Below are 25951 nucleotides of genomic sequence, written 5' to 3'. Positions count from 1 at the left end.
GTTGAAAAGGTTTTTGCAAGCTCTTCCAAAGCTCCCTTAGGCATGGTTGTATACGACGGAAATCAGCAGATGACATGGGGTAAGTTGTGAATGTATACGTAAAATATATTTTATTTTTGTGACTTGTGTTAATGTTCCATTATTTATCAGAAATGGATATAATCCTAATCCAACCTAGAGGAATGATGATGCACTTTATGCAAATTGATACTGAAGTTTGGAGACTGTGTAAAGGATACAGTTTACACTACCCGTTAATCACGCTATTTATAAATACACTAAAGCCACTGCATACATACAATTATAAAACCATTATCAATTGAATAGTTCAAACATACAATGTGACAATCTCATTGTGAGATGAAGATAGTAAAAGTTCCCGAATATTTTGTTTATAGTTTTCATATCTAATGAGAAATTCTTTCGAGTTAGAAAAAAATGACTGATAGTTTAGAAATTAATGGTTTACGTCTGCTAGAATATTGGGAGTAGTTATCAAAGGTACCAGGATTGTAATTTAATACGCCAGACGCGCGTTTCGTCTACAAAAGACCCACCAGTGACTCTCATATCAAAATATTTATAAAGCCAAACAAGTACAAAATTGAAGAGCATATTAACAGACTTTTAAAAGTTACTAGGAATGTTAAAATGTCTATATTTTTTCTACTTGTATTTAGCGAGTGAGATCGCTCAGTCTCAACTAATTTTATGACTTTCTGAAAATAATATTTAAAAATTAATAGAGTGACAAATAGATCACTTTATTTATAGAAAGCCATACATATTAACTTAAACAGACACATTTACCTAAATCTTATGATTTTATTTACAAAGCCAATGACGTATATCCTACATCATATCATATATTCGTAATTATTGCAAAAATTAATCATGTCTGAATTATTTCATTCAAAGCTGCTAGTAACTGTGGTTCAACCTACGGTGGTTGTTCACATCTATGTCTACCGTCGGCTCCATGGTCTGACAACATTCTTGGCTACACCTGTACCTGTCCAGATGGTTATGTGCTAGGAAAAAACAAGAAGACATGCTCTTATAATGGTAGCTATTTTTTGGTTATGTTTTACATTAAAAAGGTATAAAATGTCAAATTGATAACTTTAAAACAAGTAAAAATAAAATTTTATCTCAAATCAACAATGACGCAATACACGAATGGAACGTTGAATAATCCAGATAGACTTATAACACTATCATAGCAATACATGAAACACAACGAAAAGACAAATAAGTTTACAAAACACTACATAGAAAACTAAAGACTATACAAAATACAAAACTAATCCTACCAAAAACTTTGGGAAAAAAGGGGGAGGGAAAAAAAGTGTCGCAGGTTGTGATGAAGGGTAAGAAACGAATTAATTATATATGTGTGTCCTATATTTCAAGTTGAAGGGATAGATGCGTTCAATACAGTTACCAAATTTTGAGTTTAAAGTGAAGTGTTAAGTTAGAAGACACAATCTATTCAGTGAAAAACTTAAGGAAACCCATGGCCGCCACCTAGGATCCCAAAAGTTCGGTAGCCAAGATTTGAAAATGATGAAACTGAATCCCTAGACACAAACACTTTCTGGATCTTGGGTGGCGGCAAAAATAAAGAATGCGAAAAACTGTTCAGAATTATTGAAAATGTTACCAAAACTGATATTTCAACGAAAATAATGCATACTTAAAGAACTAATACGTCGTCATTTTTAATATGATGTGCCAAAATGAAGTTCTTTTGTAATAAATTGTATACCATAACTATTTCTATTTGAAATGTGTAATATTATTGAAACAAAACCAACATCTCTAAGGACCAATTTTCACCCTTCGTGAACTTCTCCTAATCATAATTGAAATAATTGGTGCAACTCAGCAGGGGTCGAATTTAATTTTTTTTTGTGTACTGGCCAGCCGGACAAGTGGACTGAAAACTCTACTGGTCCGGCTCCAAATCTACTGTTCCTGTAAAAATGACATTAATTTGACAAACACTAATATACATTTTTCACATATTGTACAGTTCATTAAATTCCGATCTACTATATAATGCAACCATTCACGATCTTTTCCCATGATTTTTGGTATTTGCGTTTCCTTTTGTCATTTTCGTATACTTTATTTTGATCTTCCTTTTGATTTTCAGTTATCTTAATTTTTTTGTCCGGCGGTTTAACTCCTTCCAAAAATTTCCACATTTTATATTGTTGTGAAGGACGCTCACCCGAGATATTAATTAACTTGATCAATTGTAATACCCCCAGTACCGTGTAATTGATTTCACAGGTAAATTGTTTTGTAAACAAACGGAGATTGCGATGCAATCAGTGATTTTTATCGACAAATTTCTACTGGTCCGCCGGACCACCAGCTGACAAAATCTACTGGTCCGACGCAAATTTTACTAGTCCCGGACTACCGGACTAGCGCTAATTTCGACCCCTGGGTGCAAGCTATACTTTATTGTAGTTTTAACATAGGCAGGCATTTTATTCGTGGTGATTTATCTCTCGCTATCGCTCACTCCAGCGAGGGCTAGAATACGACGAATATATTGCCGACTCATGTTAAAACTACAATAAAGTATAGTTTGCATTATTTATTAGTACCCTACCGACGAAGTCGAAAGGGACTTTAGGTTTGCACTCCGTCCGTCTGTCTGTCTGTCTGTCTGTCTGTCTGTCTGTCTGTCTGTCTGTCTGTCTGTCTGTCTGTCTGTCTGTCTGTCTGTCTGTCTGTCTGTCTGTCTGTCTGTCCGTCCGTCTGTCTGTCTGTCTGTATGTCTGTCTTTCTGGCAAATCAGCTTTCCACATTTTTTTTCTGCGTTTTTCAAGATATTGATTTAATATTTGTTATATGGTTTCATTATGACAAGTTATAGCTCGATTTCGAATTTTATTTCATTCTGATGATTTTGTCCAGAGTTATGGTCCATAAAAATAAATCCGTATCTAATGCTATAGTACTATATTAAACCATATTTCTATACAAACTACAAAGAAAGGTAACTAATTTTTTAAAAGAAATTCTTTAGTAAATTTGTTTGTTTGTTTGTTATTTTGTATTAACTTATTTTCTGAATGCTGAATATATATATAAAAAAACTATTATTAAGTGAAATCCTTTAATCAGATAATAATTTATTTTTATTAAGGTATATATTTCATTACATTACATTGTGTAGATAAAAGTTGTTGACACTTTATAGATAAGTAACAAATCTATATTAGTTTGAGACAAATGAAAGAAAAAATATTTGGAACTATTAATCATATTTGATTATAATTTGACATTTGATATACATTGTATTACATCATATTTAATGAAGTTCAAATTTTTGTATTGGTCTGATAATTTTTTGCAGGTTATGGTCACTCATATAATCAGTTATTCACACTCTTTTAAAACATGCTAAAATATATAGACTTGATATTTACTTTTTGTTAACTCCATGACAAGTTATAGTACAAGTTAGCATTTTGTTCCAATATAATGTAATTTTTACCCGGTAGTATTGCCATGTAATACTCTCAGAATGCTTGTTTCTTAAATATTATTATATATTTATGAATCGTAATTTTTAGCTGTTTTTATCAAGATTCTTTATTTCTTAAACACCATAAAGATACAATGGTACAAAGAAGTTCATCAAAGTCATATAACATAACACAAACACACATGACAAGATGAGATGAAAATATCAAATAATACATGATAAACAGTATAGTAAAGAAGAGTGGTGATTAACCAGGAAGACTCACTTGAAAAGTTATAACCCTGATAAATTTGCACAACTTTTTCAACTTATTTTTAATTTTTAACTGAAATAGTTTTTCAAATTTTAGTATGTTACATCTGTGCAAGAAAAAAGTATCCAAATATTGTGCTCGAAAATTTGCCAAAGAACTACACTGCAAAGTGTAATGAAATTCATCACCAATCTCGTTACAATGACATAAGTTACAATATCTAAGGTTTCGCTCAATCTTATTCCATCTACCAGTTTCGATGGGTAACTTATGGTTACCCATACGAAATCTACAATATGTTATTCTATCTTTATCATTTAAAATATTCAGATATTCCTCAAATTCAAAATTTTGTTTATACAATTTGTAGGCCAAACCTTTTGGCGAACAGTCAATATCAGCTCTCCATTTCTGTTGAAACTGATCAAATAACTTTTGTTTTAAACTAATACCCAACCACTTAGAATTAAAATTTCCTTGTGACAACCATATATTGCTGTATCCACATTTATCTAATATATCTTTAATGCATTTCAACCAATCTGACCTTAATAGGTTGTCTGAATTTTTCAAGAACACGTATTTGTATAGTATTTTAGCAATCCTGTTATCATCCCCATTAACCATTTTTGACCAAAAATTAACCTTACGCAGCTGTATATATAAAGACATGGGATAAATACCAAGTTCACCATAAATCATAAAATTGGGTGTCGACTTCTTAAGGTTTAATAATAATTTACAAAATTTTAGGTGCACTTTTTCTATAATATCAGTATTACTGAAACCCCAAATCTCACACCCATACAGGAGAATTGGCTTCACAATTTTATCAAAAAGATCATATTGTGATTTCACTGACAAGTTGTGCAACCTCCCCTTTTTCAATACTTCATACATTGCTTTATTTGCTTTTCTAACTAAAATCTTCTTAGCACTCATAAAGCTACCTGTTCTTGAAAAATTCAACCCAAGATATGTCAATTCATTGACCATCTCCAATGCATTTCCGTCATATATAAAGTTAATATTTTGGGGTAATCTACCACCAGAAAAAATTATAATCTTAGTTTTACTTGTGTTAACTTTTAATTTCCAGGTACTGCAATATTCAAAGAATATATCTAATTGCAACTGCAGATCGGATGCATTATCCGAAAATAACACTGTATCATCTGCGTATAATAACACAAGCAGTTTTAAGTAGATATCAAACTCATTCTCTATTTCATCAGTAATACAATTTAAACCACATACATTTTTTTCTTCAATAAACTGTTGAAGGTCGTTCAAATACAATGAAAATAAAAAAGGAGACATATTTTCACCCTGTCTTACACCGATATTGCATGAAAAGTATTCTGACAGTTCACCATTATACATAATACGAGATTTAATACCAGTGTACATATTAAAAATTACATTATACATTTTACCGTTAATATCATTCACAAGTAATTAATGCCAAAGACCCTTTCTCCAAACAGTATCAAAGGCTTTACCAAAATCTACGAATGCACAGAATAGTTTCTTTTTCTTATTTTTCATGATACTAATAAGCATGTAGATAACAAATAAATTATCTGTAGTAGAATAACCTTCTCTGAAACCAGCTTGATTCTGACATAGTAAACAAAAATCATCAGAAAATTTATTCAAACGTGAATTCAAAATAGAAGTAAATAATTTCCCAAAGCAGCTTATAACTGTTATAGGTCTAAAATTGCTAGGATCATGTTTGTTACCTTTATTCTCAAATAAAGGTATAATATTTCCAGAAAGCCAATTTTCAGGGATAGTTCCACTGTCAAATATAATATTAAAAAGTTTCACAAACACCTGTGACATAACAAGTAATTTATGCCAAAGACCCTTTCTCCAAACAGTATCAAAGGCTTTACCAAAATCTACGAATGCACAGAATAGTTTCTTTTTCTTATTTTTCATGATACTAATAAGCATGTAGATAACAAATAAATTATCTGTAGTAGAATAACCTTCTCTGAAACCAGCTTGATTCTGACATAGTAAACAAAAATCATCAGAAAATTTATTCAAACGTGAATTCAAAATAGAAGTAAATAATTTCCCAAAGCAGCTTATAACTGTTATAGGTCTAAAATTGCTAGGATCATGTTTGTTACCTTTATTCTCAAATAAAGGTATAATATTTCCAGAAAGCCAATTTTCAGGGATAGTTCCACTGTCAAATATAATATTAAAAAGTTTCACAAACACCTGTGACATAACACTAAAAGAGTGTTTTAAATATTCATTTACAATCATATCATCACCAGAGGATTTATTATTTTTTAACTTTCTCATAGATTTTTCAATTTCCTCTTCTGTAATAGGTGAATTTAATATAACATTTAAATCTTTTACATTGTTCTGATTTTCTAAAACAATCTCTTCATCTTCAGAATTTCCTAAATTTAAGTTCTTAAAATAATCAAACAAAATATTAATAGGTACACATGGATTGTTTCCCCTTTTACCACCGTTCAAAATCTTCCAGTATTCTTTCGGGTTAATCGATCTTAAGTTTTCTATCTTGTGTCTAATTTTCTTTCTATGTTTACGAATGCTCTTATCCATTACTCGCTTATAACTCTTTTCTAGTTTCTTTGTTTCATTCACTCTGTCGTCAGTATGGTTTCGCTTAAGTTTTCGTCTACTAGACCGAAACTTTTTTCTAGCTTCCTTACATTCGCTATCGAACCATGGTTTTGATTTTTTTATATTTTGTGTATGCTTACGTCTTTTAGTAAATGTGCCGAATGTAGACTTTGCCGCAGGTCAACTTAATATATGACAACCGTTATGTTTTCTGATTTGAAGCAAATGCCATTATAAGGATTTAAAATACAATTCTTTTATAATTGAGTGCATGCATAACAAGTTTGATTGCAGGTAGAAATGTGAAGGTATTGCTGGCAGAGAAAGGGACAATATCATCTACTGATATAGATTCGGGTCATCGAGAATTGCTCCAAGTAGCTGCTACTTCAAATATAGTTGGAATTGACTACGATTACGATCAACAAATGATGTTCTGGACAGATCATTACAATTATAACATTTACGCGTAAGTCATCTTTATAAATGAAAGAAAATAATTGTTAATTTCAAAGGTCACAAAGAAATTAAAAAAAATAGAAAATAAAGTACATTTATTCAAAATTATGAAATTGGCTTTCATACTCTGTGAGTGTTTAACATATTGAAAATGCCTCACATACGCATTTTACCGAAAATAATAACGTTCAGTCATCATCGACTGCCATTTCTACTGCTAGTATGGAAAAGAAGGTTTCTATCTACTATGAAGGATATATGTTTTGTATGTGATACTTTCTACGTCCTCTGAAAAAAATCAAATAAACACTTAACCTCAACAATCATATGTCCAGGGATCTCCATGGATGAAAATTGAACGATGGAGGAACTTTCACCACTACAAACCGTGTCTACGCTGTACAGTGTAGCGAGATCGAAAGTATTTTATCCCTCCATACAACAATGATACAAGGAATGGTGAACATGCGAATTCCTTACTTATTTAAATTATATTTATTTGAATTTTCACTATAGAATTAGAAGTATCAATATTTTCATTTATTGCCGCTTTTAACCATTCAAATGCCAAGTCTTCATGGTCCCCCCTTAGTCGAGAATGACCAAAAGCTGTCTGAAAGGTCCCCATGTAGATTTCGTGTATTTTTGGCAATTGTTATGGGGGTTAAAAATCATATGATGTGGAGCTTATTTTTCATGGACACTGTCAAATTCAGAACCCATTACCGGTATGGCTGATTTGCAGCAACAACAAAACGATTCGTACGGGTTATGTAAAAGGTTAAAGAGATTTGTAAAGCAAACGTTGACAAATGAAAAGGTTTTTAATGACTTTATCTGGCAAATTGATGCTGTGCAACATGCATCTTTCGAGTCTGTATAGAAACCGGAAACGCGGATGTATCAATTTGATTGTAATATACGAAATGAATTCGGAATTACGATACGATATTTCTTTACAGGAAATATTTAAGTTTTTACTTTTTAACTTTTAAAGTATTTCTAAATGATCGTTACAGCAGTACTCGAGTTATTTGCGATGAAATAATATTTACTGTTTTGCGTCTTATTTTGTACCTCTTAAAAAAGGGGGATGCTGATTGCGTAAGTCAAAATAAAGCACGTGTTCGACTTGTTAAACTGTTTTCTTTGTAACTGGATTATTAATCAATTTATTTAATCTAAATTATCATAATCATTTGCCGAAACTTAGTTGATTAATTCGACACATGGATCGTCTATCCTCAGATAGTATTCTCCTGTCTGGTTTGTTGATCTACCTGTACAAGCTCAGGTACAAGTGAGTAGTGATCTTAATCAGGATATCCCTCAGGCGTTAGAACTGTATTGGATTATAACAAAAAAAGCCTTAGGGTTATGCAATTACATGCATTTGATTATAATTGATAAAAAAAAAATGGCGTCGGGCTACAAAAAACGATGAAGTTTTGAACGACGGCGGAAGACAATTTAACGATGGCGCATGATAATTTAACGATGGCGCGAGTCATTTGACGATGGCGCAAGACATTGGAACGACAGGCCATGGAGATCCCTGCATGTCCTACAATGTATTGGACTCTAAACTTACCTTACAAACCCAGCAAACGTTGTATCATTTATGCACTAAAGGTTCTTTTAACCTTTATGTGATAGGGCTTAAATGTGTCAGAAGCCATATTCAATATTTGACAGCCAGTATCAACTATTTCGTGAATGTAAACATATTATACGCAGTGCATGAACATGAGTTGATAGACTAAGTTCATTCGAAGGTTGGCTATCTCTTTTGGCAGTAGTTTTGTTCATAGTCTGTACTACATTACCATATAACTCGTGATAAAGAAACGATTATGTTTAAAGAAACCGAAATGGAGGTTGCTTTAAAGAACATTTTTCTGCAGAAATATCAATACAACATTACAACCAACATCTCAGTTTAAATTACCGCATACAACCGATTACATGTAAAGTTTTTATAACATGCAGTACGGATTTAAAGGTTACAGGTCCTTACATAGCATGAAATATAATTGGTATTGCTAACGATAAAACTGCAATGAATATGAAAAGGGAGAATAGTCATTTTTGTATAATAATCGACCTGCTTAACTTTAAAAAAATTAATACATTACCCTAGGTTTGACAATAAGGAATATCGGATATCACACAAATAGCGTTTATTGTATAAGCTAGAAGAAAAAGGGACTTACGTATTAAAAATGAAATTTTCACAAAAATGTAATAACCAAAAATGTATTCACTTTGTTTCGCGCTTAATTTCTATTGACCACAGATACGATATTTCAAGGATTTATTAGATTTTCGATGACGTTATAATTTTGTTTTTTGATTCCTTATCATGCACCCAAACATTAATTTAGAGTGACAATTGACGAGTGAAGTTGAACACATCAGCTTCATTCCAATTATTTATCATCTTGTTTTCTGTTTTTAGTATAGATTGTACAACTTGGTCGGGCATGGTCAACAACTTCTTTTACGTATTTTTAACAAAAAAGTTCCGATTTTTAGCTCTTACTTTTAAAGTAAAACATTTAGGTGATTTTAGTATCAAATGAAATATCAAGGGCTTTTGATCACCATAACCCTTGTTGCATTCTCTTTTTGGTAATAAGATTTTGTAAGATAAAAATTCGAGTGCATGTTTGCCTTTATGATCAAATCAGCGGCTCATGTTTATTTACTATCAAACTGCCGGCAACCAGTATACTCTAAATATATAATATTAGGTAAATTGAAATTTTTCAGCACTTTTATGTTGTCCTTTTATTTGAAAGAGCTAAGAATGCTTGAAATTGAAGGATATACATAGAAAGCAATATGGACATGAATTAGTTGTTTTTTAATATACAATAAGCGGATTCTCAGGATGAAAACGTACTTTGTTATGCGATATCAAAGTCCGACCTGATATTCAGGTAATAAACGAATCGTTATTCTTATTTAAGGTATTTCCTCTTCTTCAACGACAAGTCAACGGCTGGATTTGGACTGAAAAGTTTACTTCCAGAATCTGTCTACATACCAGATAGCATAGCTGTGGACTGGATTTATAAACATATATACTGGACTGATCTACTGGATCGAAATATACATGTCTGTACTTTCTATGGCACATACAGGAAAACATTTGTGACCAAGGATTTGGTATACCCTTATGCCCTGGCATTATCTCCAAGTGATGGGTAAAATATGTTTTTTAATCTTCTTTTCGCTTGAAAGTACGTTCTTGGTATCTTAATTGTTTTAAACTGTTAACTAACACAGATAAGGCGACAACGACTTTTAACAAAACTTGTCATTTTAACCAAATAGATATTTTTTTAATAATTGTGTTTATTTCATATGGTTCACGGGGAATTTTGTTTCTTAACTCATCGACAATGCAATGATATGGGCGGTTTCCTGACTGCCAAATGATGTGCACGAGTATAAACAAAAATTCTAAAAGGATTTGAGTGGCAGACAACAGTTGTTGAAGGCTGTACTTTGACCTATAATAATTTACTTGCGCAAATTGTATCTTGGATGGAAAGTTGTCTCATTGGCACTCATACCATATCTTCTTATATGTATTGTAAAAATTAAATGAGTTTTGCCTATGCTGCGACGCAAGTCGAAAATTTGAGACAAAGGACAAATATTCGGGCTTCGGTGGCGGCGGTGTTAAAATTTTGTATAGAAAGCTTTATATGTTAGAAAGTGGAAGACGCATATAATTCAATTTTCGTCTGTCCTGTGTCCATTGTCATTGACTCTTTTGAATTTAAATAGGTTATATAATAACTTTATTTGGTATCTGTGATCCCTAAAAGGTCTACATTTTTTAGAACGGGTTTATATGAAACGGTTCATTTCATGAAACAGAACTTATCTGACAATGACTTCATATTTTCAAATTTGAATTGGTAAATTTGAAATGTTTATGGTGTGGTCCTTATATCAGATAATTTAAACAATATGTCAATATGTAATAGTTGTATGGTGTACAGCGCCTTCTGTCTGAAAATATTCAGCATTATCTGACATTGACCTCATGTTCATGGTTTATAATATTTTTTTCATATTTTTGAAATTTCTATTAGTCCTATCTCAGGCACTATATGCAATAGATCAACTAAATTTGTGTATGGAATGATTGTCACGTGTACAATTCGCTCTGTCAGGGTTTGTCTAATAGTATGACATATAATCATGAAATTACGAGTTATATCAAGCTTTTCATTGGTTTTCCTTTGCATTGTTGTGCATTTATGTTATTGAGCAATACCTTTTAATTTTTTGAAATGTTGTCATCCAATCAAAAGAAGGAATTTTTATGACACATACGTGTTATATAATTGTAGATGCACAACACATTATGTTTTATTTTCCTACCAAAACAGACCTACCTGAAATCCCCAAAAAATAGCATGTCAAATTTGAATGTAGTAGAGCAAGCAGAGAAGTAATGTCTAATTAATCGGTGCTACTCTCTTCATTGCTAAAAAGTTAGTTCGAATATGGTATCTAATGCCATTTGGTATCATTATACTTCACGTTAAAATCCCATATTTTGATTGGCTGATACGAGGGTGTTAATTTACTCTATCACATGGCTGAGAGGGTGATTTTTTTTTACTGTTACTCTCTCGTCTCGACCAATCAAAAATCGATAATTTAAACGATAATGAATTGAATTTACATCACGTTATTAAATAAAATGCTCAAGTTCTACGTTTTGGCTCAGTTTTATTATTTTACTGTCAAAATAAAAATAATAAATCATCTTGCTGAACTTTTGTTGTTTTTTCTAATACCAGTAACGTTGTTATGTACGTGACGTCATAGAAAATACTTTTAAAATAAAAATAATCTGTAAAAGACTATAATAGTAGGACATTCAGTATAATAAATTAAATAACACATAGCTGAGAGGGTGATGGAGCAGATTGGTACCCCTCGAAAAAGCATTGTCAACCTTAGCTTCGCAGCGGTTGACAATGTTTTCTCGGGGTAACTATCTGCTCTATCACCCTCTCAGCTATGTGTTATTTATATACTGTTATTCTAAACATCAAATGTCAAAATAAATTAAAACAATAAAGTATATATCATACATGATGCTTAATTGTGATTTTGTTATTTGTAGGTTGATGTTCTTTTCGGATTTAAGGTCAATTTTTGACGGTACAATCTTACGATCTGCTATGGACGGAAGTGAGAGAAAGTCTATCATCAAGAAGGGAGTTATGTCGGTGTTTGGAATAGCTGTTGGTAAGACAAAATTGTGAATTAGGAATCGAAATTAATTATAAACTATCGAGTTGAAATTATTTGACAATCTTAACTTATTTTATGTCTTATCCATTAGAAAAAGTAAATAAAAATCTAATAGTCTCGATGAAACAGGCACAAAATAAATAAAAATATTTCAGCCAGCCAGATGAAAGTGTAAATTCTCTTGCGCTATGGTATTCAAAAACGAGAACAGGAACTTACTGTGATAGTCTTAATGTCCTTTAGGATGTTCGCTTGTCAGAAATCTTTGGTTTTATCCATAAAGTACTTTATCCACTGATCACTACATTTCTTGTCATAGTTCAATTATATATATACTAGCAGTTAAGGTAGCACTACAGTCAGAACTTTCTGACTTCAGTCAACAGTCTTTAAAGATTAATTTCTCCAAAAGTACTCAATGGATTTTTAAAATCTTTAACTCATTTTAAAGCTGAAACATAACTCTTTCTTAATCTGTATATAAATTTATTTTTGGTTTGATTAATTTCAAAATATAGCTCATTTTAAAATTGCCAAAAATCGTGGTCTTCCAAATTGGATGAAAATGGCACATTCATTTCAAATGGTAGTAAAAATTTGTTTTCATCCCTTTAATCAACCATATACAATCTCCAAAACCGTGTCTTAAATTTTTGATATATGCCCCCAGTAAGAAGATATATTGAGTTAACTGCTGGGTGCCAAACCTCATTTCACCTTTCATCTTTGGAGACCTATAAATTCATTTAGAAACAATTTATCCAAAAACTGGGACACGGTATTGTAGAAAATACACCCTTTAATCACATATATCAAGGTCAAGCCAAAGGGGGTACCCATAAAGTTTCTATTTTCATTTTTTCCTTACAATTCTCATCATAAATTGTTCTGAGAAATGACCTAAAAACTGATTTTCCCCATTAGAACCCCTATAAAGTCAATATAAATACAAACATTCCACTGGGAACACCCCAGGAGTGTTCTGATACCATTACTATATCAATAGAGCCACACACTGTGTCTCTTTGATGCTCTAATGCTGTAAATTTTGCATTATATGTGAACTGTCCAACACTAACTTGGCATTTGGCGGGAGTTTGACGTCACAGATATGACCAACATCTGTGATGTAGTAATTAAATATAGACAAAGCTCCGCCTCTTTCCAGACAGTCTTAAGATAAGAGAATAACATGATCGACCAGCTTCATAATCAATGTTTAACATCATTATTCTCTATATATAAAGAATAGTTTTCATTTGCATTTTAAAAAAGAAATAAACTATGTCTGAAATTAGCTAGAACATTTATAGTGTGCATCAAAAACATGTTCATAAAAAGATCAAGACCACCCCTTTCTTGAAAATACACTTTCCCACTTGCTTTTTTAATTTAATGGAACTGAAAAATTACACATAAACTGAAAATTAGTTAAAATGCATAAAACTGTATTTAAATGAAGAAGACCAAAGAGAAGAAATTTATACAGGCTGTCAGAGGCTTTCAAAAATAGTTTCCCACTCTTTTCCATAGTATTTTTTTTTCATTTTTGGTAGATTTTTTCACTTTAGTTTTTTTTGCTTTGTTCACTTCCATGTTATATAAATTATTTTGTTGCAAAACAATGAGATAAGACTACCATATTTATCTTGTGGTCAGGGATTAACAGCTGGACACTGGTATCAACAGATGATTGACATATTTGCCCCTACCAAATGCCTATATATTTAGTTTAAGTACCATGTGCTTTTATTTACATAAGTTCATTATCAATTTACTCCCTGTTGTAATATGATAATGACTTTGGGATTTTTACAAACTGTGCAGAATAATACTTACTTTAAAATTATGTGATAAAAAAAATATCTTCAAAAAATCATTGTTAGACTGTAGTGCTACCTAAAAAGGACATTTTATGTATGAAAAGTCTATATTACTTGTCATTTTGAAACAGAGCAGCTTACAACCTCAACAACACAATGAACACTATCTTCATGAAAAAAAGCAATAACAACTGTTGATGATTCGTATACATTTTTTCAGATCATCTAGGACGTCGAATATACTGGACAGATTTTATTTTGCAGACGATTAAATCTGCAACATTTGATGGTACAGATGTTCATACAATTATAACGTTCACCATTAAATCATCACCAGCTCCATACGGAATTGATGTCTTTGGTGATCTGATATATTGGACAAATTATAAAGACCGAAGTGTCTACACTGCACAAAAATATACTGGAAAAAATATTGCGCCATTTCTGACGGACCTTGACAATCCAAAGCATATCAAGATTATTTCAAAGGAATCGCAAAAGGAAGGTATTGGCAAAACCGTTAGGAATTTAGGTCCTCAATGCTCTTCAAATTCGTACTTTATTTCGCCTTGAAAACTTTTTTGGATTCGAGTTTCACGGACGAGTCCCTTGTAAACGTACGTCTGGCGCAAATACAAAAGTTCAATCCTGGTGTCTTAAAAGAGTTTATTTATTATTGAAAAAAGAGTAATGATACCAAGTATAAGTCATATACCACAAGTCCGCAATACTATGAACAAGAGAAAAACATAAAAATAAAACTACACACTAAACAGAAAATTAAAGATCGAATAAACACTATACAGAAAACTAAACTAAGGATTAAGCTATATGAACTCCTCCGAAGCAGGGAGCTTAAGACGGGTACCTGAGAAGAGTAAGCAGTTGGTGCAATGTTCCATGATAACACATATCCAACGAGTTATTTAATTTAAACCTATAAATCCAGTCATTAAAACAATTCGATTAAAAAGAATGAGCGTAGCTACAATTTAAGAAAGTATGTAATTTCGTCATCATTTTTACGGCGTTTTTATTTTAAAAATTTATACTGATGTTGAAAATAATATAATATTTATTTCACATGTATGGCTATTTATTTTGATGTCAATAAATAATACTATTCGATTTCTCAATTTTCAAAAGGAACAAATAGATGTGGAGAAAATAATGGTAAATGTGATCATCTCTGTTTACCTGTTCCTGTAACACAACTTACACCGAATGGATACTCATGTGTTTGCTCTGATGATTTCCTGCTAGAAGATGATGTTTATTGTATTCAGAAAGGTATTTCGAATGGGAATGGGAAATTTGTATTTCTACATTCATTATTCAACCAAGTACAATGTTTCCTTAAATATTCATAGGGATCTTATTAAACGATAATTTCAAAATGCAAAATGGTCAACTCTTTATACTATGTATTTAAAATGTTGCACGTGCTACACTATGTACCAATAGCAGTAGAACTGCTTCGTACTAAAAAAAAATTCATCCAAGGGTTACTTAACATGAAACAAAAGAAATGAAAAATCATTCAATTGAAGCTTTTTAGAATATCCTAAAGGTATATTTAAATAATTAGGTCTTTCCACTTTTCCGTGGAAAGACCTATTGCTTTTCTTCTGATTATTATTTTTTTTTTTTTTTCTTCCGCCTAATTTTTTTCCTTCGCTGTTTTTTTGTTTTGCAAGATGTCGCTTAGAAATTTGGAATATGATATCGAACAGTTTATACGCTTTTGAAACCAACTCTGCTAAACCGAATACTTTACCATATAAGAGTTATCTCCCCGAACACTGTTTTTCTTGTTATCTCTAAGTCTTCGCAACCGTATAAGAAACCGACAAATTTATTTTTCCAAATTGTTCGTTACATCCTCAGGATGTTCTGTTTTTTTTTGACCGAAGCCGTATATAGATTCCATATGAGAGTTTTCCCCCCTTTTATGTTTGATATTAGAATATGCATTTCTAACTGGTAAACCATAAGTGATAGAGGCCTAGGGTCTTTTGATTTGAGGTCCTTGGTTCAAAAAAATGAAAATTAGGTCAAGGTCAAAGGTCAAGGTCATGTTCAAAATTTTGAATTTGGCTTGTTATCTCTCATTTTTAGAAATCTTATAAGATATCGACAAAATATTTTCACACAATTGTTAGTCGCGACATGTAGTTACACATAAATTTTAGTCGAAAGGATAAGTAGATGTTTGATGCGAGTTTTCCCCCCTTTTATATCTTATATCAGTTGTATGGTAATATAACTCATAAACAATATAAAGTAAATACCTTGAGTCTTTTGATTTGAGGTCCTTGGTTTATGACCTTGAAATTGAGCTCAAGGTCATATGTTAATTTAACGTTTTAGATTTTGACCTTTGCTTTTACCTCATATGTATTCATGTTAAAGCTATCAGACTTTTTGCATTAGGTTGCAAGCAATATGACGTTGAAAAAGCTAACCGGAAGTGACCTTTTGTAAACCGGAAGTAGCTATTTTTTGTAATAAATTGTTGTAAAAGTATGTTAAACCATATATTTTTGGAATCAGCGTCAAGTTAACTATAAGACAATGCCGGAAGTAACATATTTTGAACCGGAAGTAGAAAATTATCTCCCTTATTTATATCTTCTTGTGTAGAAACCTTATATTTTTTGAATCAGCGTACAATAAGTTGTCATTTGACGTTGAAATTGACATTGAAAACCAAATTTAAATATTTTCATATAAAAAAAATCATTACTGGTGGAAAGACCATCAATGGTTCTCTGAACAATTGGTTTTTAATTATAATCATAATCGTTAATATAAAGGATACAAATAACCTAATTTCTATAGCCCTCTACAATGAAAGACATATGACATATAAACAAGTGGCGATTTTTAAAACTCAATAGTTCTATAATAAACTTGTTTAGATATGAATAAAAGATCATCGATATCGTAGCACAAATACACGATACAACTCATTAGAACCGCTGGTTTCGTCTTTTTTAATAGGTCGATTCCTTTCTGGTATACTGTCAGTTTCCATGGTTTGCACTCGCCCAGAAGACAGTAGTTGTGTATTGTCATGATTAAAATGATATATTTCGACCTCATTTGAAGATTTTATATTCTGAAATTGTATTAAAACTCTCTCAGGTAAATCGTACCTTAAACAACCGAAGAGTAGCTACAATTTTAAAGTATCGATGTTCAAAACTCAATTTGAATTTATTAATAAAAAACCTGGTGCATCTCCTGCTACGCATGCATCATCCGCCATGCGAATCCACTAAATACAGATCTCACAATAAGGTACAGAACACAAACGATGAACATCAACGTGTTATAAATCTAACTGTCGAAAGTCTTATTCTTAAGCTAATTTTACGAAGGAAACCACAAACAGACGTGTCATGCTAATGATATCGATATCACAAGTTTTTTGCCTTTAATTGTCCGGAGTTTTAAGATTGTCTGAATATAAACAACATACATTATAACAGATCATCACCAATTTCGTTATTAATAAACACAGCAAGAAACTATCTACATTTGAGGATGTTCCAAACTTGTGAATTTCGTGTTTTAAAGACAGGAATACAAAGACAGATATGATTAATTAAGAGAAGTTAAAATGTAAAATGACATAAAACAGAAAACCGATACCTTCTAAGGTCACCTTCAGATCAGGTTTTTTTTACCATGCATTCATCTTTTACTAAAATCATGCACCTTCACTTGACAGAAGATCTTTTTTTACATAATACATGCAAGGAAATATTCATAAAAAACCAACTGTTATCGATGTTACAGGCTATACTTTTTTTCATATTTATATAACTTATGTTAATTGTTTGCGATTTCAGAGAATGCTACATTGGTAAAAGATGAGCTGTGATCTTGAAATTTAAAAAGATGGTAGTCTTAAAAAGGAAGACAGGATTCGTCGTTTCATGTATCATTTTTTAACGTCGTATCTCATAACTTCCAGATGAACTGTGTGTGTGTATATTTGTGGTTATTTCACAGTTCTTGAGAATGTAATGTTCAAAACTGTTTGTGATCCATAATTCATTTATCATATTAAGACGTTTTCTTTCCATTCAATGTAAACGATGTAATGTTTGATTTGTCACTATCTTTCTCTATCAAAGAAAACTAAAGGTTATCATAAATCAATCATTCTCCACTTTTTGCAATAGTTCAGCTGGTGTCCGTCAATGATCAGTTCTTAGTCCTCTGTTATTTATCTTATATATTAATGATATTGCTGAACAGTTATCTACGTATGCAGACTATTTGCAGATAACACTTCATTCAGTTACTCAGGTCATGACAAAGAACTTATATAATCAGTTGTTAGTCGTGACCTGAGACAGCTGGATGAATGGTCAAGAAAGTGGCTTATGTCTTTAAATCCTGAAAAAATTGAAATACTGATTTTATTACTTAATGGGACACAAGATCTTAATTTTACTATGAAAAATTAAAATAAAATTCAATTATGTGATTTCATAGGGTTAACATTTAGAAGTGACGCAAAATGGAACAACCATGTTGAAAAACATATTGAAAAGTGTTAGAAAGCATCTGAATGTACTGCGTAATCTCCAATATCAACTTAGCAATTACAATTTCGGAAATATAATGTCTATTAATTATTAGACCAATTTATATGCAACAGAAGTATGGGACAATTGCGGAAAAAGATATTCAATTTTTATATAAAATTTATATATCAAAACTGCACATATTGTAACATGTGTACCTGTTTTCACACATTCTGAGACTGTTTTATAAGAGGTTGTTTGGGAAACTTAAAAAGGAACAAAGAAAAAGAAGAAAACTACCATTGTTTAATAAAATTCGCCTGTATTTTTTTTGTAGCCTTATGCAACACAATAAACCTTGCGAAATGACAATATCTTATTTTACCAATTTGTAGACTGACACTGACTTCTCAATAAATTAGCCCCTTAACAATTATACGTTGAAATAATCTGAACATGTCAGTTCGACATGTAGTCTCATTATCAAAATTCAAAGTAGAATTGAAAAAACAGGCCTTTCGAAATAAGAATCAATCTCAATATTATTTATGGTACTAGAAAATTGAGTATAATCTTAACCCAATTTATTTGTTCGGCATATTTCTGTAATTGTAACTTGTTTAAAGCTAACAAAGTATATCTAATCCAACACGTAAATGTGGTTTGGATATTGATGACATACCCAATTTTTTCTTTGATCTTTGATTTTCCTTTCTTTTTAAATGAAAGGGTTATTCTGTTTAACAGTCTCTGCTTGATTCCAGAAGGCTACAATTTATTGGTTTATGGAAACGATACTATTTCCTTTGATCAAAATGTAAAACAAATTGATAACCAAGTATGTATGTTATAAATAGATCTAAAACAATTCCTCGTAGTATAGCATCAACACAGGTAAAACACATCGTCATTATCACCAACATCATTCTAATTTATGTCGTTTTTTCTGTATCCCCTTTCATTTTTTTGTCAGTAAAGTTTAGCGATATTTCTATAGTTTATATTATACAATGCATGATCACTTTAACTTTGTATTGTTATATGTATTGTATTGTTGAAAAGACTTTATAAGTATAATATTTGTTTTACTTGTGATCGATTCATTTTGCTTTGGGCAAATAAAATATGCATAAACTTTGATTTGTCTGATGTTTTTGTTTATGGTGCAACTGTAAATAATATTTTGTTGCTAATTAAATCCTATATATATAAACACGTAGATGTTAAAACATCCTGTACACAAAATATGATAGGACAGAATATTTCTAATATTGGAATGGATAAGGAATATAGTGGCAATTGTTAGATGTAGTATTTAACATGTTTGATTAACCTCATAAGTTGTTATACATTATACAATTTAGTCAATTTAACAACTATTATGTTATTTTTGTACATTCTGCCTAATTCTGTATTACGAAATATAACGCGATAATGGTATTTTGCATTCTTGAACTTTGATATCCAATTAGTTAAGGATCAGGAAAAAATATGATAGGATTACATAATTTATACGCTAGTGAACGTAAAGAGATCTTCTCTAGATTATCAAGAAATGCACTTAGATATTTGATCCCTACGAGTTTTTGTCTTTTAATTTATCCCTAGCCGTTACCCAACTATAACACTTACTACAACACTAACCCTGTCTTTAATCCTTAAAATTAACCCGATGGGTTTAGTGGTGTATATAATAATTTTGTAATGAGTTGGATAACTGTCAGTTTAACATATTTTTGTTTGACACACATGAAACTGTAATTGTCATTTTCAAAGAATAGGGCATGATAACTGTTCGTTCAATAACAGTTAGTTTGTGGATAACTCAAATAGTTAAGTTCGTGTCAGTAACATTATTTCCCCTTTTCTTAATCGTTATTGATAAAAAAGCAGAACGTACGTTAAATAAAGCATAATAAAAACCAGAACAGGACAAACACTTAAATATATAATATCGGAATAAAAGATAACGAAAAGCTAAAATGTAAAATGTAACAACAGATGTGTTTAAAACTATACAATTTAATAATGTGCTTTGCTGATAGAATGATTCAAATGATATAGTGTCTGTAAATTTAGAGGTGATGAAATTGTTTTGGTGCTAAAATAAAAATTTCAACTCAATCAGAACAGTTGACATTGCACTATGCAATTAGTCTTCCTTTTTATGCCCCACCTAGGGGCATTATGTTTTTTTCTCCGTGTGTCCGTTCGTGAGTCCGTCCGTTTGTTCGTTTGTCCCGCATCAGGTTAAAGTGTTTTGGTCAAGGTAGTTTTTGTAAAGTTGAAATCCAATCAACTTAAAACTTAGTACACATGTTCCCTGTGATATGGTATTTCTAATATTAATGCTTAACTAGAGTGTTGGTCCCAATTGTCATTAAACATATGAAATGATAGTGCGAATGGGGCATCCGTGTAAAATGGACACATTCTTGTTCTAATTGTTGTACTTATGTTATTCGGGATCCTTTAAAGCTGACTATACGTTTAACTGATACGACCTACTATTCATCTCATCTTTTTTCTTTTACCTCAAATAGATAGTTGTCTCATTGGTACCTTTATGGCACATTGTTTTACTGGTGCTTCTAAGGCACAATTTTTTTTTGTTCTCTTCAATTTTTATGTTTTTTTAGTTTTAAAAAGTTATTGTATTGGTAGTACATTGTAAATGGTGTGGTAGCTTACTCCAGAAACACGTAAAGTGAGCATAGTTATTTTAACATATAATTTCTTTCTATTGATATGCTAATTTTCATGCAACATGTATTTCCGGAATAATACAATTTAAATATATTGTAAATATTTCCTTTTTTATTTTGTATATTGGCATGATGTGCGTCATCTTATTGCAAGGTTATATTGAATATATGACATCAGTACAATACTCTATGAGTACGAACACATTAATGGTTAGTTTGTTTTAAAGGAAAAGTAAGAAAGTTCAAGCCTAAACGGAGGTATTGTTTTATACGGGATGAAAGTTTTGGGTAAGTTAATTCTTCACTAAACTGAAACTAACATAACCCAATTGATCGACTTTTGATTGCTTAGAACGTTTTTGATCAATCATAACCATTTTGAAAATTGTATACAAAGATTGTATAATATTCTGAAAAGGTGAATTGGAATCCAAACGATTAACATTACTTTTGACTATATTTACAAAAGGGCTATTCAAAGAAAGAAAATTTAGAAAAAAAATGTTTTGCAAAAAGAAGGTAAGTGCAACAATGAATGCAGACTTTGGGATGGGAATTCTCTGACATCTCAAATGGCAATTTATTTCTAATGTTGCCTAGCCTGCATATATTTTTTTTAAGCTTTACAGACTTAGGTTCCAGTATGGATGCTCCAGCCCTTTCAGCATTTGGTGGCATACTGTCTGCTAGTGAAACAGACAACCCAGGTTTCCATAAATGGAAGTCAAGTTTCTCTATTGTGATGGATCGTCATAATTAGGTAAAGGATGTACTCAAATAGAAAATACAAGTTTGATTGAAGAGACTACATGTTCATATGATCTGGAATATTTTATATAAAATTTTAAAATCAATTACATTTCATTTCCCTCTAATCATTAAAAGAGGCTAGGTGAGGATTCCAGTCATCACCTATTTCAGTTGAAACAAACGGCAACATTAAAACTTTACAGGTGGCGTTGCAATGTTCTCGCTTCAATTTTACGTTAGTATTATTGGTGATGGCATCTTAACAGAGAGAAGAAGAAATCTTATTGCTATACGATTTTACAAATTCTCCATGACAAGGTAGAGCAAGAAAATGACATCTTTAGATAGTTTTAAAACTTTTGGTTTGAAAAGAGGATATCTGGACTCAGTTGATACAATATTTTACAATCTTGTTACGTCTTTGAGTCTTTTAAAAATGATGAGCCGTACAGATTTCCATGGGGGCAGGACTCATGGACTTGCCTTAGTTTGAACCATAGAAGTAGCATCACATTACATGTGTATATCAATATAGGGTAAAGCTTAGAATAAACATCAATCCAATGTTAACACAATTCTACCATGTATTCCAACACTGTAAAAACCAAAAGGCATAATATAACAAAGTATTCTGAACATTATTGTTTAATATTGTGTTTGAATTATATAAACTAGGGATGTCAACGAGTACTCGAGTACTCAAGTATCACTCGGTAGTACTGAGTTTCGATAACCAAAATGATACTCGACTAATCAGTTTTCTGATAAAATCTTGTTGCTTTCTTAAGTTAATACAAAAAAATATTTGCACTGAAAGCGCCTCTCGGAAAATAATCTATTAATCCAAAAATTAATAAAAATTAGAATACGATTCGAATGTTTGCATTTAACTGTCATTTAAAATTCCTCCAAACAGAGGTACATGTAGAAAGAACAAGAGTATTTTCCAAGGCTTACACTTTTAGCTAATCTTAGTCACTCCCCCCACCTCTGTACCGTCAGAGCATATATTTTCATCATCAGTACTGCTATTATCAACAAATTTGAGAAATCGCTACGTCCCAGAAAAAGTTGACAAGAAAGTACTTTAAAATAAAAAACAAGACCAAATTTGTTGCACCCTGTATCGACCACGAGAAAAGGATTCATGGCATCAGTAAGTTCTAATCAACTCCTTTGTTTATCATAAAATGTTTGTTTAAGGTTCCCAACTACTGGTGCTTGAGTAATAATTTTTCTATAGATGTTAATTAATTACTTGATTAGATGATTACCAGTTTAAAAAAATGTGTACATGTACTAAATGGGCTATTAATTATGGTATAAAATGTCTTGGACTTTTATCTAGTCCTAGGTAATAATGTTGAGGGTTTTACGATCATAAGACAACAACCCACAATCGTAAAATGGGTATAATTTGTTTCAAGTTGTTAAATGTTTAACCGAGCGAGTACTCGAGTATCACTCGGTAATTCCAACGAGTAATCGATTAGTAAATTGTCAACAAGTTGACATCCCTAGTATAAACAGAAGAAAGCTACCTGCTGATGATAATCATAATTAAGATTTATTCTATTTTACAGGAAACAGAAGCAAAACAGTAGAGTATAAATCTAAGCAGATCTATTTAAGAGGATTTCCTGTGTTTGTTGCTTTGATAGACCATCTCATTAAACATACAGATCTCTCCTCGATTGATAATGTTATCCTAGCCGGAACATCAGGTAACAATGGAAAATTGTTAAGATGGAACCCATATTTTATAATGCAGTGAAAAGCTTATTGTTAAGCCCCTATTTCAAACATTTTTCAAAGGAATGTCTTCATTAAGTTTGAATAAGATAGGAAAAATAATACTTAGAAAACAGGATGAAGGATAGAGGACAAATTTTAAAAGAGAAATAGTGAAGATGGAGAACATCAGATGCATTTGATGGAGATTCAGTAATGCTTTATATGGAAAAAATATGATGCGGAAACAAGAATGTTTTAGTATTGTTTTAGTAGGACAAGAAAAAATTATAATAAATCCAATCAGTAGGGTTTACATATACTAAGGCCAACTAGGATGAAAGGCTGGTCATTTTGAATGTCATTGGAAAAAGACTATATGATGTAAAACTTGCTACAGGCCACCTATTTTCCCCTGAAAAGTGAAAGACGTTGTGGTTTGGGTTTTTAACTTGAGATAAATAATTTTATTGTAACTCAAGAATAACATATAAAAAAGTTTCTATGGATTTATTGATTTATTGTTATAATAGAAATATTTCATTCAGTTGCGATTTTGATTTTATAGCTGGTGGAATTGGTGCTTTAATTAATGGTGACTTTTTACGAGACAAGCTGTCCTCTGTGGAATCTCTCCACGTTTTACTTGATGGTGCTATGTTTCCAGACCAGCCTAGTTATACTGGAGAACATATTATGGCTAATTTATTGAAGAAGACAATTTTATTTTCACAACATTTAAGGTTTGAATCAAATAAAATATTCTATTCTATATTAGATTTAAAGACTTGTGAAGAAATTATAAAAATTGAATGTAGCTTTGTGATTTGAGAATGGCTGCATACTATAAGTACCTCATAATTGTGAAAGGGATCCAGATATTGCTGTATAATGAGCTTAAATAAAAATCTATTGAAATTGAGTATTAGATTATATATTTTAAATGTTAATATCTTAGATAATTATGTAAAAGCCTCTAATTATATTACAGATTCTGTTAGTAAGAGTTAGATGATATATTCTAAATGGTTAAAATCTCTGATAATTATTTAGAAACTTCTATTTATTTTTCAGATTCAGTGAGTATTAAAGATTGCACCTCAGAGTTGAACATTTCAGAACAGTGGGCGTGTCTACAGCCTGACTACTACTACAAACATGTCTACACTCCTGCCTTCTTTATACAATCTCTTCACGACACGTGGTTTTCAGCACATGCATTAGGTGTACAGTGTTCATCAAAGGGTTGTAAAGCGTCAGAATTTCAAACTATTGATGAAAGTCGACAAAATTTCCAATACCTATTCAAAAATGTGATGTTATCAACAGGAGACGGTTTGTTTGTTTCTTCATGTCCATTTCACTGGGTTTTGTTAAAATCTACATTTTATGAAAATTTAAATATTTCAATGGTACTACTGTTGCTGATGCAGTTGGTCAGTGGCATTTCCATAGGAAAATGCCCCCGGCACATCTTGTTCAAAGTGAATCACTTACTGCAATGAAACATAAATGTAACAATGTACACTAGTCAATAAGTGTGAGAAAAAAGCTATTATTTTGTGAAAAAATGAACTATATTTATTTATATCAGATGTAAAGCTTCATATTCAAGTAATGTTAAGATGAAAATATATATATATAAAAAAGAAAAACTAAATTAAACATAAACATTAGACTGTTGAAAAGTATAGCTGTATGAAAAGATATAAAGATATATAGAGAGAAGAGGATAAATTACATTCATTACAAATTACATCCAACTATTGGCTATTTGTTATTGGGTATTCTCTGATTGATGGTTTTAAATTGATTTTTGCTTTTTATATTTATTTATTACTATATATGCACAATAGGAATTCATGAAAGATTGTCAATTACTTCCAACTTTTCATGAATTCCTGTCTGATATCAAACAATGCTTCTAAACATTTTTAAAGACGTAATTTTTTTACCAATTTCAATAGAGTTTTATTCTTGAATTCTTGGGGTTCATTAATATGCTGAAACTAACTATTAAGTTTTTGGAATTTGGTCCCCATTTTTAGATTGGCCCACATGAGGACCAAAGGTTCTAATATTAAACTTTGGTGAGGTTCTTTGATATGCCGAATCTAACCATGTATTTAGATTTTAATTTTGGGTCCCGTTTTCAAATTGATCTACATTAAGGTCCAAAGGGTCCAAAACTAAACTTAGTTTGATTTTAACAAAAATTGAGTTATTGAGGTTCATTGATATGCTGAATCGAAACATGTATTTAGATTTTTGATTAT

The 25951-nt window shown here is 31.3% G+C and overlaps 1 protein-coding gene and 1 pseudogene across 1 annotated transcript in view; both read left to right on the top strand.

Annotated features, from left to right (window-relative positions):
* LOC139490717 (low-density lipoprotein receptor-related protein 4-like) overlaps nt 1-19629 on the top strand; it is a 44380-nt gene extending 24751 nt beyond the window's left edge. The window contains exons 8-12 of the mRNA XM_071277650.1: nt 9812-10048; nt 11995-12119; nt 14169-14453; nt 15095-15238; nt 17806-19629. Of these exons, the coding sequence (XP_071133751.1) occupies nt 9812-10048; nt 11995-12119; nt 14169-14453; nt 15095-15238; nt 17806-17837 (823 nt within the window). The 3' untranslated portion in view covers nt 17838-19629. The remainder of the gene's footprint in view (nt 1-9811; nt 10049-11994; nt 12120-14168; nt 14454-15094; nt 15239-17805) is intronic.
* Nucleotides 19630-20805: 1176 nt separating this feature from the next.
* On the top strand, nt 20806-25572 carry LOC139492660 (uncharacterized; annotated as a pseudogene).
* The last annotated feature ends 379 nt before the right edge of the window (nt 25573-25951 follow it).

Source organism: Mytilus edulis, chromosome 10 (assembly GCF_963676685.1).
Source record: "Mytilus edulis chromosome 10, xbMytEdul2.2, whole genome shotgun sequence".
Classification (NCBI taxonomy): Eukaryota; Metazoa; Mollusca; class Bivalvia; order Mytilida; family Mytilidae; genus Mytilus; species Mytilus edulis.
Note: the sequence above shows the minus strand (reverse complement) of the source record. Positions and strands in the feature narration are given on the sequence as shown.